This window comes from Rhea americana, unplaced genomic scaffold (assembly GCF_003343005.1).
Source record: "Rhea americana isolate MKP2758 unplaced genomic scaffold, rheAme1 scaffold_185, whole genome shotgun sequence".
In the NCBI taxonomy this organism is placed as follows: domain Eukaryota; kingdom Metazoa; phylum Chordata; class Aves; order Rheiformes; family Rheidae; genus Rhea; species Rhea americana.
In genome coordinates this window covers 204,205-216,831 of record NW_028185983.1, presented here as the reverse complement: position 1 = coordinate 216,831, position 12,627 = coordinate 204,205, and the positions used below count along the sequence as shown (strand labels likewise).

The window sequence follows — 12,627 nt, the reverse complement described above, 5'->3', positions numbered from 1 at the left end:
AAGTCAGTCATATCTTATTAAAAAWTCTTCTTATTCCTCTTAGAAGTGTATATAAATACACACATGCCTATATATGAAAATACACGAAGTATAGACWAGTATATCAGTGCACAAATTGTATAAATATATAATTATATGGGTCTACGTTTACATATATACAAAAACATGCATATTTACACAGGTACACGTACACACATTTATGAGCGCCCTTCCATTACTTCCAGGATGGATGGCTGGGGCACACTCCCCCTAACCAGCTCACCCAGGGTGCAGCTACATCACAACAGCAATGCTGGGATAGAAGCTATGGGCCAAGGGGGTCACCAGGGTTCTGGGGGTTTCCAGGGTAAATGGAAAGGAGCCTTTGCAGGAAGCATGTAGGAAAGGGGGAATGCCAGGGAAGGGAAGGGGATGTGAATGGAAGGAAGGGGAAGATATCCACTGGGTAAATGCTCAGGTTGGCCCAAAGGAGGGGCCTCTGGAGTAGTTTGTTGTGTCGCCCAAAGCGAGATTGCACTTGGGTGGTGATACAGCATATGACCAGAAATTTGGGGGGGGGAGGGGAGGTTGACACACTCCCAGCTCCCAGGGTAAGCTGGTGGTGTGACTGGGAGGGAGGGGGCGCAGCACCTGTAAACCTCTCATCCTCTGTGGAATCTGTCCTTTAATTATTTAAAAGGATTTTCCAGTCCCACAGACAAGACCTGTTAGGTTCACAAGGCAGTAGCTTGCTTTTGCAGGTTAGCAATGTGCAAAAGTACAATAATAAATTTCACTAATTTCATCAAACCTCATTTCATAAGCAAGTGCCAGATATCCCAATGTGAGCAATCTTACTTGTCTTAAATCCTAGTYTATAAAAACTTAATCATTTGCTTTGTTTTTGCATACTTACACAAAAAATTCTTAACACATTGCAGGAAAACATGTTACTTTACCTGTATCAGTTGTCTGCACATCTTGATAGTAGAACATCAGATGACGCAGCCCTCCAGTTGCCAAGAATCTGTCAATGCGCTCTATCTGTTTGTAATCACATTAAAATAATTGTGACTGGAATATCCACCACAAAAAGTTTAACTTGCTCAGATTTTTAACATCAAGTACTGACAAATGTGCATTTCATTATCATTGTTCAACACCAAAATTATACCAGGTCCAGTTACTACTACCCAAAAAATTAATCTGAGTCCAGAAATCTAATCTAGAGGCCATTTAACACTGGGAAGAAAGTTAATTTCTGCRTGATTATGTGCTGTTCTGTGCTGAGCACAGACACATGTCTAATCAGTTAATTTTCTGGATCTGTGGGATATTGTTTCATTGCATATATTAAGAATACAGCAGTCTTCAGGGGAAAAGGCTTCTCTCAGAAATTCTTCAGAAACATTTACTGGTACTCTTTGTGCTTCCTAGGGTGGAGGAATAACCTAGGCTTTCTAACAGACCACCAGCAGTGAAAAGAAAACCACACTGATCCCCCTTCAGTTAATAATGGGCCTAAGATACTCCAGCACCACATAAATTGCTGTTCCAGGAAATCTTGGCTGAGCCCTCTGAGAAGAGGTCAAAATATCTATTACACTTTACTCCAGCTTGTTTTCCAAGTGTAACAGCCGCCAATATTTCTTCATCTGACAATTATTTTCATGCAATACAGTTTGCCAGGAAACCTATTTAGAGATAAAAATGCACAAAGGCTGAAACAACTTCTCAAAGACTGAAGCAGTTTTTGCATTTTAACTTGCATGTCAGCATTCTGCACAGCTCATTTTCCTGTATCACATGGCCTCATAGAAATGTCAGAAGGGACCTTYGGGAGGCCGCTAGGCCAGATTCCTGTTTAAAGCAGGACTATGGCTAACATTAGATCATGTCATCCAGAGCCTTGCCTAGACTGGATCTCAAAAATCTCTAAGGATGGAAGTTCTACAACCTGTTGAGTAATCTACTCCCATTCTGCACTACCCTCCTGGGGAAAAAAGGTCTCTCAGTGCCCAATCTGCAAGTTGTGGCTGTTGTCCCTTGTTATATCATCTGCCACTGCTTGGAAGAGTTCAGCTCTGTCATCTCCACAATTACTCTTCAAGTAGTTATAGACTGCTATCTGATCACCCCTTAATCTCTTAGTCTCCCTCAATCTCTCCTCATAGCTCATGTGCCCTATCTCCTAACCATCTCAGTAGCCCTCCACTGGATTGCCTCCAGGGTCTCAACATAGCAGCAGTGAAACAGAAATGTGTATATTGAAGAAAGACAATGCAAGAAAATACTTAAAGTCATGATTACGTTAGTGGCAGGSAGTACAATACGATTTATCTGTGGTCTACTTAAGTTTTAAAAAATAATTATTTCTCTTCAAATCACAAAGTGCATCTCCATTGCATACAATACTCACCATAAATAACTAAGTAGTAACTCTAGTCAAGCCACAGGATAAATATCAGTATTTTTCTTTTTTTCTAAATGCTGAGTATTAATCATTACCCTGTGTTGAGCTAAACATGGACTGTCACTGAAAAAAAGCCTCATGACTTTGCAATGCAAAAGGAAAATTGAGGAAAAATGCTTTTCCTCAACTGCTTATCTAGTACCAACATTAAGCCTTACGTAGTCAGCCAGGTCACCAGCCATTCTATTTCATCAAGTGGTTTTCTAGRTGATTTAATTCCCTAAAGTAGCTCAAAACACAGAGTCTCATGAGTGTCTCATGCAGCCTAAAGGAAACAACAATAATTACTGTGCATCCTGGTGTGGACAGGACTCTTTTTTGATTGTACTATACATCAAAAGTTTGAGAGACTTCACACTGCACATGCAATATGAAATGCAATCACAGATTTAATGCAAGATCTACAGCCATTTGAAAGCAGAAATTCTAATTAATTTCAAAATCTATAGTTTTCCAATAGGGCCCAAAACATAGAAGAGGACTTTCGTTCAACTAAACTACAAAATGTTGGGAAATATTTTTCCATGAGAAGGAAGACTGACTAATTTCACTATGCAAAAACATGAAGTGTGACAACTATACTACCAAGTATTTGGTTGTAGTATCAGTTCTAAAGCACCTTATCAGCCTCACTTATCAAATGCATCAGGTTACCTGGTTACCCTCAAGAATAGCATCTTCTATTTCTGCTTTGTCCAGATTCACACAAGAGGCAACAGTATCCAGTAAATAATCATGCCTGCCATCCAGCTGTGCACGTTTAGCCTCTTTTTCTTCCTTGAGCTTTTGCTGTTATAAAACACAAAAAGGAAAAAATGAATAACTGACAAACCTATTCTGAAGGAAAAAAAAAAGAAAATTTTGAAATCTATTTAAAAATAAAGGATATTACATTCTTCCGTACTTGTGATTTATGTTTCTAAATGAAATCAAATGAAATTTTTAAAAGTAACTCATATTATAATTTTACAAATCATTTCCTATGTTCCATTATCAGATTTAGCACAAAATTTCCATCAACAGTCTTTATATATATATATATATATATATATATATAGCAGTATTTATTTATTGAAAGTCTCTCTAGAAAAAGATATTTTATATATAAGGCTCCTTCTTTCTGCTACAGTCATCTTCAGCTCCTCAGGCCATTAGTCCTAGTTTTTTAGTCTATTCACATACAACCATCAAATCTACACAAGAATCTGAACCATGTTTGCTACTCACATCAGATATTGTAACTGTTCTCCAATAAAGACAGAGGGACAGAGGTGTTCCTGGAGGAAGCTGGGATTCCATATCTTATCTCTTTAATGTAATGAGGTAAAGCAACAAGTCTCAAGGTACACAAGTGTTTACAAATACACTTAACTCTAGCTATTACACTATTCTTCAAGCAGTATGGCTGCTCTTCTAATTAAATTGAATTCCCATATGTAAAACTCCTCCTTATACTTATATGCAAAATAGCCTTCTGGAGCAGCTACTCGTACTATTGCRCTTGCAGATTACAAAATTTAATATGATTTCATTTTCAAAAAAAAAATTTAGAATTATGTTTCATTGGTATAAATTCAATCTTTTATTTCCCCAGTGATTGTGAAAAATCTGGTAACTCTATAAAACACACACAAGTGATTTATCCACAAGCATCTTCAAAGCTAGTAGGACTTACATAATTTATTTTATAACCTTATGTAAATATCTTTCCTACTTTCTGAAGGAATTTTCAGATACTTGATAAGCTTGTTAGTAACTAGCATGTTCACACATATGCTGAATGCACTGGAATTTTTTTTTTCTTTTTAAAGAAGAACATACAAACTGTGTTCTTTATGCRGATATGGCTGAAGAATGAAGTAGTAGATTAATCTGTACGTGCATTTTATGTAGTTTTATTTCTATGAGCCACTAAGATGATTTCCAGTTTCTCAGAGGTGAAATGTCATCATAGGATTGGCCATTCCCACACGTTCTCAAGCCAGGGTAGAAATCTTTCCCCTAATGGGACATACAAAAGGCAACTTCTTTTGGGTGGGTAGGTTTTACACCAGAGGGTAATTCCAGAATCCTAAAATCAGATGAGCTTTGTTATTTCAGTAATATGAGCATAACCAACAATGTATCTCTAATATGCAAATATGAGCACTACCAGTTAGATATTTTCTGTTTAGTCCAGCCAAAAGCTCTTATTTCACCAAAACTATATTGACATTGCCTGCTTTTGAATTTAGTTCTATTTCCAYGGTAGAATTCCAGATATATTGCAAAACAAGGAATTCATCTTAAAGCAGTTATCGGCACCTAATTCCAGATGGCCATTGAAATATTCATAGCTTCCATTCCTCCTGCAACTTACCAATTAATACAAGCTGAAATCATAAGCACCTTCTTGATGCTTACAAGCATTATCCTGATGTTTGTTTCAATCATTTTAATGGTTCCCAATTCTTTAAATTTCAGTCTCTTGAATCCTACAGCATATCTATTAGGAAYTGCATGTGGCTGTTCACATAGAACAAGGCAGCATTTGATGTCTAAGTTCAATAAGAAGAGCATTCATTGATATATCACAAAATTTTTAAAAGTCCAATTAACTTAAATTCTTTTAATGAGTTGTTTCTATAAACAGAAAACAGGAAATTATTAACTAGGTAGTTAAGCTGTAGTTGCATGCAGACTATGGCATTCATTTCATTTCTATTGCTCATGTGTCACCCTTGGACGGCACTTGCATTGTTCCGGTTGATTTCTCTCAAATTAACAGGAGTTGCATGTGTTTTTTTCCTGATAGTCTCTACAGTGCAATTCAATAACAAGCCCTCTCTGTCATGCTACTATATCTTGATAATCTTCCATTTCTAAGAGCTTTTTATCCTCTCCAAAGTTCTTCCCCATAACAAACTCCTGCTTATCCATTGCTACAATCATCAGAAGACAATTCTACAACCCTAGCCCTAGTTACTGTGATCTGTTGTTCTCACAGTCAACAGCAAGGATAAATGGGAAGCTTCAAGGCTTTATAATTAACATTTACAAAAAAATTCCACTTTTGTTACCACTGCATAAGAAGGTGAGCTGGGTAATCACTATAGCATTCTTGCTACAGTATCCAATGTCCCTAAATTTGCCTTGCCCTTGGATAAACAATGCTCACATCTCAAAAGAGATAAGTCTTCTTCCACTTCCTTTAAGGTAAAAATGGCTTGCAAGACTCAAGCACATCCTTTACTTTTGATAGGCTATTTAATTCCATGACTCAATAGTCTTCCTCCACCTTTGCCGACTTGACACCTTGTGTCAGAAAATATACACCAGTTCTGCTGGACCTTGTTTTATATCAATCCCTGCACTAAAAACCAGTCGGGATTAAATCTCCATTGTGCTTTGCTGATTTATAACTAAGATTCTCTAATTATTAACCACTTGTGGACATCTTTATCATTCCAAAACAGAGCTTCTACAGGGTGAACGCTTACATTTTTATTTATCTGCTTGCTTTCAAATTATTACAYATCCAAAAGACAATACTGAAGTCACCAACGTTGCCACCTAGGGCCTCAACAAGGCTTACTGTGCAAGGTGAGAACTGTCCACATGTAAGAGGAAATAAATGTTAACCTGAAAGCCGAAAGCACAGAAATACAAAGGAGCAGTTCCGTCAACTGCAAAAAACTCAGCCTGAGAAGGGTTCTCACCATCCTCACTCTGACTCACAGCTAGATTTCAAGAGTCTAGAGAATTCAGCATTACACACAGCCTACTACTCATCAAGTGTTTAGGCTGATTCCAAGTTACCAAGAGTTTTCAAGGCTAGCAAATCATTCATTAAGCATGACATTTCTGACGGTATTTACATGTAGATGTTTTGATGGAATCAGTAATGCTATTCCCAAAGCAAAAGCAGTTTCAGCACTTTAGGCCTTAAGCTCAGTTTTTGCAAAAAAATGGGTTTCACTTTTAAGAGGTCAGTGTATGTTTCCAGAAACTACAGCCAAGACCTCATTTTCAAAATACCACCAGTTTCATACTCAAAATTCAGGAACACTGAAGAGTCAGGACAACATTCTTCACAGAAGCTGTGGGCGCTTCCTCTCATTTATCCCTCCTTGAGAAGATCAGACCAAGCCGGTGTCTACATTCTTACAAGCAAATGTGAATACTGAGACAAACAGGCCTTCTTTTTCTCAACAGCCTGTAGGTTTTTGATCTGATGTCAGCATGCCACACTAATCATCTGCATTTCTTCAGCAGAGAGTTGGGAAGGGGCAACTCTCTCAAGACATGACTGAGAAAATATTTCAATGACTACTATCAAAAACATTTCCATTCAGTTTTCTATTGAATATCCTGATTCACAACATCTCTAAAATACTATTGTGAGTTCATGACTCTTAAAGAGTTGATTTTTGAGCTAAAAGTAAGAAAATAATCCAAGGAGCTGCTTGATGATGAAAAACTACTTCTTCCATTTCATAAATTARAGACAGTTAGTTAAAGCATAAAACTAGAACTATAGTTGAAAAACAGAAAGCCCACTAAATCCTCATTCCTCAGAAACTGTTCTGTATCTGCCTTTACTCATATAAGACATCTGGAATTATCTGATTAGTTGGAAGAATAATAATGATAACATTTGCTTTCAGAACTCTCACTATTGTATTGTATGTTAAAATTTGTTACTGTCAGGCATAGTTTCCACTTGCTATGTCATTAACATTCAATGGTAACAAAACTACTCTTTCCAGCATCATGCTCATTTAATATTTCAGCTCACAGTTCTCACCCAAATGAGTATTAGTTACTGCGATTTGTTGTTCTCACAGCCAACAGAAAGGATAAATGGGAAGCTTCAAGGCTTTTTAATTAACAGCTACTAGTGCAGCTGTACATCGATATAAACTGTAACATAAAATATTTTGTCTTTTGACATGAAATGCAGTTTTCAGTTCAAAATGAGAGGCATTCTCTTCCTGGCGGCCTTGAAAGAAACTCCTTTCACTCTGGTTAATCCAATTGTTCACAACCAACTTCAGTACTATTAAATATTGCATCAACATTCAACTGAGAGTTTTTGGATGCTTAACAACTCCCCTTAGTCTTGCTAAGGTGATGGATTCACTAAAGAATACCACCGAATACCAAAATACCACCACGAACAAACAAGCAGTTTACGTAATTCCAATAAACACCATCTAAGGGAACACTGCAGGAGTAAGATTTGAAAATGGAAGTACTGCTAAAAAACTTAAACCGCCTTTTCTTTCTGTAAGAGCGGAATTGTTGGTATGTGCAGTAGCCCTCTCACACAAAGCCTAAGGGCTACCCTGTAGCACCTCTAATCCAGGTCATACACCAAAGCCCTTTATAACGGTCCCTTACATAGGAGGATCCAGGTGGATTGTCATTTACAGGAAATAAACGCCTTCTCACTCAGATGCCTGGAAGGACCAGCCAAGTTATTATATACCACAGCTTTACCTCAATTCTTCATTTTAAAAACAGCGGCACAATCACTTTTCATTTTATTGTTTTTTTTCCCTTAGTCTGCATTCATTAAAAAAAAGAAATAAGCAGATAAGAAAAGTCATGTAATACACTCCCGCAACAGACGCAAGTCCTAAATTAAACTAATTAACTGAAAAGTCCTTTTTGATTATCAATCCTAGATATAATAAGTAACTTGCTTAGTTACACAAAACCTAAATTATGTCTGTTGTAAAACCAAAACACCAAAAAATCTCACTGCAAGTGCTTTGTTCAGACATAATTCCAGTTAACTGTACCTAAAATTCAGCACAGCAAACTGATTTCGGTAGACATCTACTCCTCAAYCAGAATAAAGGGAAGATTCTTAAGTTTCTTAAATGTTAAATAAACTAATACTCACTTAAGCATAACAATCATACCAAAATCAAAAGAGACAAATAGGTTAAAACTCAAAAAAAGAGTGTTTCCTGATTACTGTGGAGTATATATGAATATATTTATTAAGCAGAAAGTAATAAAAGATCAGATACCAGGGGTCTTTCTTTTGATGCAAAAGCCTCAGAAACAAAATGTTTCTGACTATTGTCAACTTCTCCATTGCACAGTGCAGTTGGTGAAGTAGCGGCAGAGCTCTGTGAAAGAAGGATGTCCCATAACTTTATGACTCATAATCAATAAACTGGAAAAATAACAGTCCTTCTGCATTACCTTTCTTAAAAAGCTACAATATTCAGATTTAGCACTAATGTTATTTAGTGTGCAAGCCCTATCTGCACAAGTTGAAACCTATTCCTAAATACAGCCTATCCAACAAATTCTGTCAGAGGTGTTACTGAATACACATATGTTCAGATCAGTCTTACAAATGCTTATTATATATTCCAGTATAATTATATACTGGAAGTTCAAGAGTAAAAAAAAAAAAGAAAAAAAAAGATCACCCAGTTCAATTGTCAATTTACTGTCTTACCAGAAATGTGTTTAACCAACATGATAGCCATCTGCCTCTCCTTTAAACTACTAAGATGTTTCATGTTACACAAATGTTGCACTGGATTTTTTTGTAAACTGCAAACTATTTTATTACACTTTCCAAGCACCCTGAGCATTAACAAGCAGACATATTCTTACACACCCTACAAAAGTTAAAGCAGTCACCTCGAATGGTTTGTGTCACTTCAACCAACGATAGGTTAAACCAAGAACACCAACTTTCTAAATTGATCTAAGACTCTTAATGGCTTCTATATTATGCTATTGTGTCTCAGCGCTATGAAGTGGATGCAAAAGTTTATTCCCATTATACGTGTTTTTAAGAGTAAAGTTATGCTTGAATCTTCCTTAGTGGCAAAGCTCATCCCTGTTTTGTTGCCAGGTCCAGCCACAAATTCTTTACTTGTGGCAGGATAACATTTGTGAAATTGTACCATTACCAGGCCACTGCAACAATCTAAATAAGATTTAAGCATACATAGTCAAGTACATAAAGTATCTCCCTGGGCAAGTCTATCTTTCAAAACATATGTAACTAAACCTAACTTTATAAGACCAGTGACACATAAAACTACATCTCATGACAAATGCTTGTCCCAAATACTACTTTTTGCTGCAAAGCAAATAGTTTAGCCATTTTTACAAAATTAGAATTTTGTATGAAACTAATATCACCTACTTACACTATTTTAAAAACACTTTTTTTCTTTTTTTTTTTTTTTTTTTTTTTNATTCAAGCCTTTAAATCAGCTGTACAGTTACTAGCCTGGATGTGATCCAAAGTTCAGCTTTCCTTACCTTTAGAACTCTGCCAATGCTCTGTTTCCAAAGCTGCTTTCTTCCAGCTCTAAACATTTCACTTTTCAACATGTGCCTCAGGTACTCTTCTTAATCAATAAGCATTAAACCATAGCACTAACTTCTTTATTCATCATTTTAGACTCCACTTCCTCCAATCTTGCATTCATATTTGTTCCATTTTTTACCTGTAGGAATGCTAAAAAAAAAACCCTGGAAAATATAGACCTAAAAAGCCAGCAACTACTAAGCTTAAATCTATTTTTAAAAAATAAATTCTAGTACATATTTAATCCCTTAAAAACTAAATTGGACTGCTTTAGAAACTCAAGGTTTCTAAGCACCAGAAATTACTGACTATAGATTAAGAGCTGAAAATTACAGTTACCAAACACAGCGTTGTTAAGGTGATATTGTTTATATACAAATACCACTTGATACAATTCATCATGCTCAAGGGCAATGTAACCATTTGCAAAAGTCAACTTTATAACTGCTTATTTGATTTCTACTTAGCCTTCTTGAGTAATCCTTATGTCAACAGACATCTTTGCTTCTTATTACAAATGACTGTTTAGATAAATAGCAACACCAGTCAAGCAGTTTTCAAATTGCTTTTACCTTCAGGCTATTAAATTACTAAGTTTTCTATCCATTTTTTTATACAAGCACACTTAGTTTCAGCTATTTTTCCATTGTACAATGATTGTTTAATATAGCAGTTTTTCTTCAGCAACTAATGTTAACTAATGTTAAGCTTCTTCCCCTCTTAGTTTTTTCACTTCTGTGACAGAATGCAATCTAATGTCCTCTTGAAAATATCAGGAAAAAAAAATCTAAAAATAATTAATACTAGGTGCCAGAAAAAAAAACAGAATTTTTTACAGCTACTTCATATGTAGGGCATGTGAAGTATTTCTGCCTTCACTAATATCAATGTGAATCATGTTTATAATCACTCAACAACCTCACGGTTGATAAAAAATACATGAGTAAAACTTTTTCTCACATTATTTGATTGGTTTTCCATACAGTCTTCTCCACCTACTATACTCAAATCCAGTTAACATATACATATTTGAAAAAGAAAGAGAGCCACAACTTACATTTAGTTTAAAAGTAAATATTCATCATTTTCTCTGAACCTTTTATATCCTCCTCTCCTCTAAATTAAACATACTATAAAAAATATTTCACAATGAGGTAATTTCTGGAGATATCTCAGAGCAATAATGAATTCCTCACAGGATATATGTGATTTCTACCATAAATACTTAGCCCAAAGGGCTTAATTTTGCTACAAACCAATAAAAGCTTTTTTGACTTAAATTTCTGTTAAAGAAGAATCTAAGAATCATAGAGCTTTTCCATAAAATGGTGTAAGGTCATAGCATTCATGGAATTGTGTAGATTGAATGTGATGTCCACAGGTCATCTAGTCCAACTTACTACTCAAAGCAAGTCCAGTAAGTGTGTGTTTCTCAAAGACATGTATAGTTGAGTTTTGAGTATCCCATGGATGGAGATTCTACAACTCTTTGGCACCTTTTTCAGTGTCTGACCACTGCTAAGAAAAAAACTGCTTCCATCTAATTGAAATTTCTCATGATCTAGCTTGTGTCCATTGCCTCTGGTCCTGTTACCATGCACTTTCAAGAACTATCCAGCTCAGTCTTCTCTCTACCATCACATCACTTAGCTGTAGATTGCAAAAAGATCTCACCTTAGCCTTTTCTTCCTAGAGATGAACAAACCCAGTTCTCTCAGTGTCTTCTCAAGCATCATGCATTTCAGCCTCTGACCAAGTCCTTTCCTGGACTTGCTCCATCAACCTCCTGGCTACACTCTTGCTGTTCCAGCCCAGCCTGTGGTATGCATTCTTTGCTGCAAGGTGCGTTGCTGACTCATGTTCAATTTGTTGTCCACCAGGACCCCCAATTCCTTCTCTGTAAGCCTGCCTTCTAGTCAGTTGACCCCTGATCTGTACTGTTATATGGGCTTATTCCACCCTAACTGTAGTACTTAGCATTTGCTTTTGCTGAATTTCATGAGGCTCCAGTCTGCCCATTTCTCTAGCCTATCCAGGTCACTTTGAACAGAAGCCCTGCCCCTAAGTATACCAGCCATTATCTCCACTTCAATATCATCAACAAACTTGCTGAGTTTCTCAAATCAACTAGGTCATTAGTAAAGACACTGAACAGTACTGGCCTCATCATCAGTCCCTGAGTGACAATGCTACTAACTGGCCACCAGCTGAAATTTGTACCACTAAGCACCACACTTGGAGACCAATTTTCCAGTCAATTTCTACCTATTTACTTATCTAGCCCATATCTAACCAGTTTTACTCTAGGGATACGATGAGACACCATGTTAAATACTTGCTAAAGTCAAAGTAAACAACATTCACTGCTTTTCCTTTGCCCTTGAAAAAAGTCATCTGATCACAGAAAGCAATCAAAGAATCATATAATCGGTAAGGTTGGAAGGGACCTCTGGAGATCATCTAGTTCAACCTCCCTGCTCAGCAGGGTCACCTACAGCATGYTAGACAGGGTGGCATCCAGGGGGCCTTGAAAATCTCCAGAGAAGGAGACYCCGCAACCTCTCTGGGCAACCTGGTCCAGTGCTCTCTCACTCTCACAGGGAAGAAATTCCCCTAACGTTCAGGCGGAACTTCTTGTGTTTCAATTTCTGCCCATGACCTCTTGTCCTGTAACATAGGACAACTGAAAAGASTTTGTCCCCGTCCCCTTAACACCTTCCCTTCAGGTACTTATACACATTGATAAGATCCCCCCTTCAGCCTTCTCTTCCCCAGGCCGAAGAGGCCCAGCTCTCGCAGCCGTTCCTCATAGGGCAGATGCTCCAGTCCCCTAATCATCTTCGTA

The 12,627-nt window shown here is 36.9% G+C and overlaps 1 protein-coding gene across 1 annotated transcript in view; it reads right to left on the bottom strand.

Annotated features, from left to right (window-relative positions):
• The window catches only part of DNAH5 (dynein axonemal heavy chain 5), a 198,939-nt gene that overhangs the window by 130,079 nt on the left and 56,233 nt on the right, over positions 1-12,627 (bottom strand). The window contains exons 4-5 of the mRNA XM_085302093.1: positions 3,107-3,241; positions 939-1,023 (exon numbers count right to left, since the gene is read on the bottom strand). Of these exons, the coding sequence (XP_085158219.1) occupies positions 939-1,023; positions 3,107-3,241 (220 nt within the window). The remainder of the gene's footprint in view (positions 1-938; positions 1,024-3,106; positions 3,242-12,627) is intronic.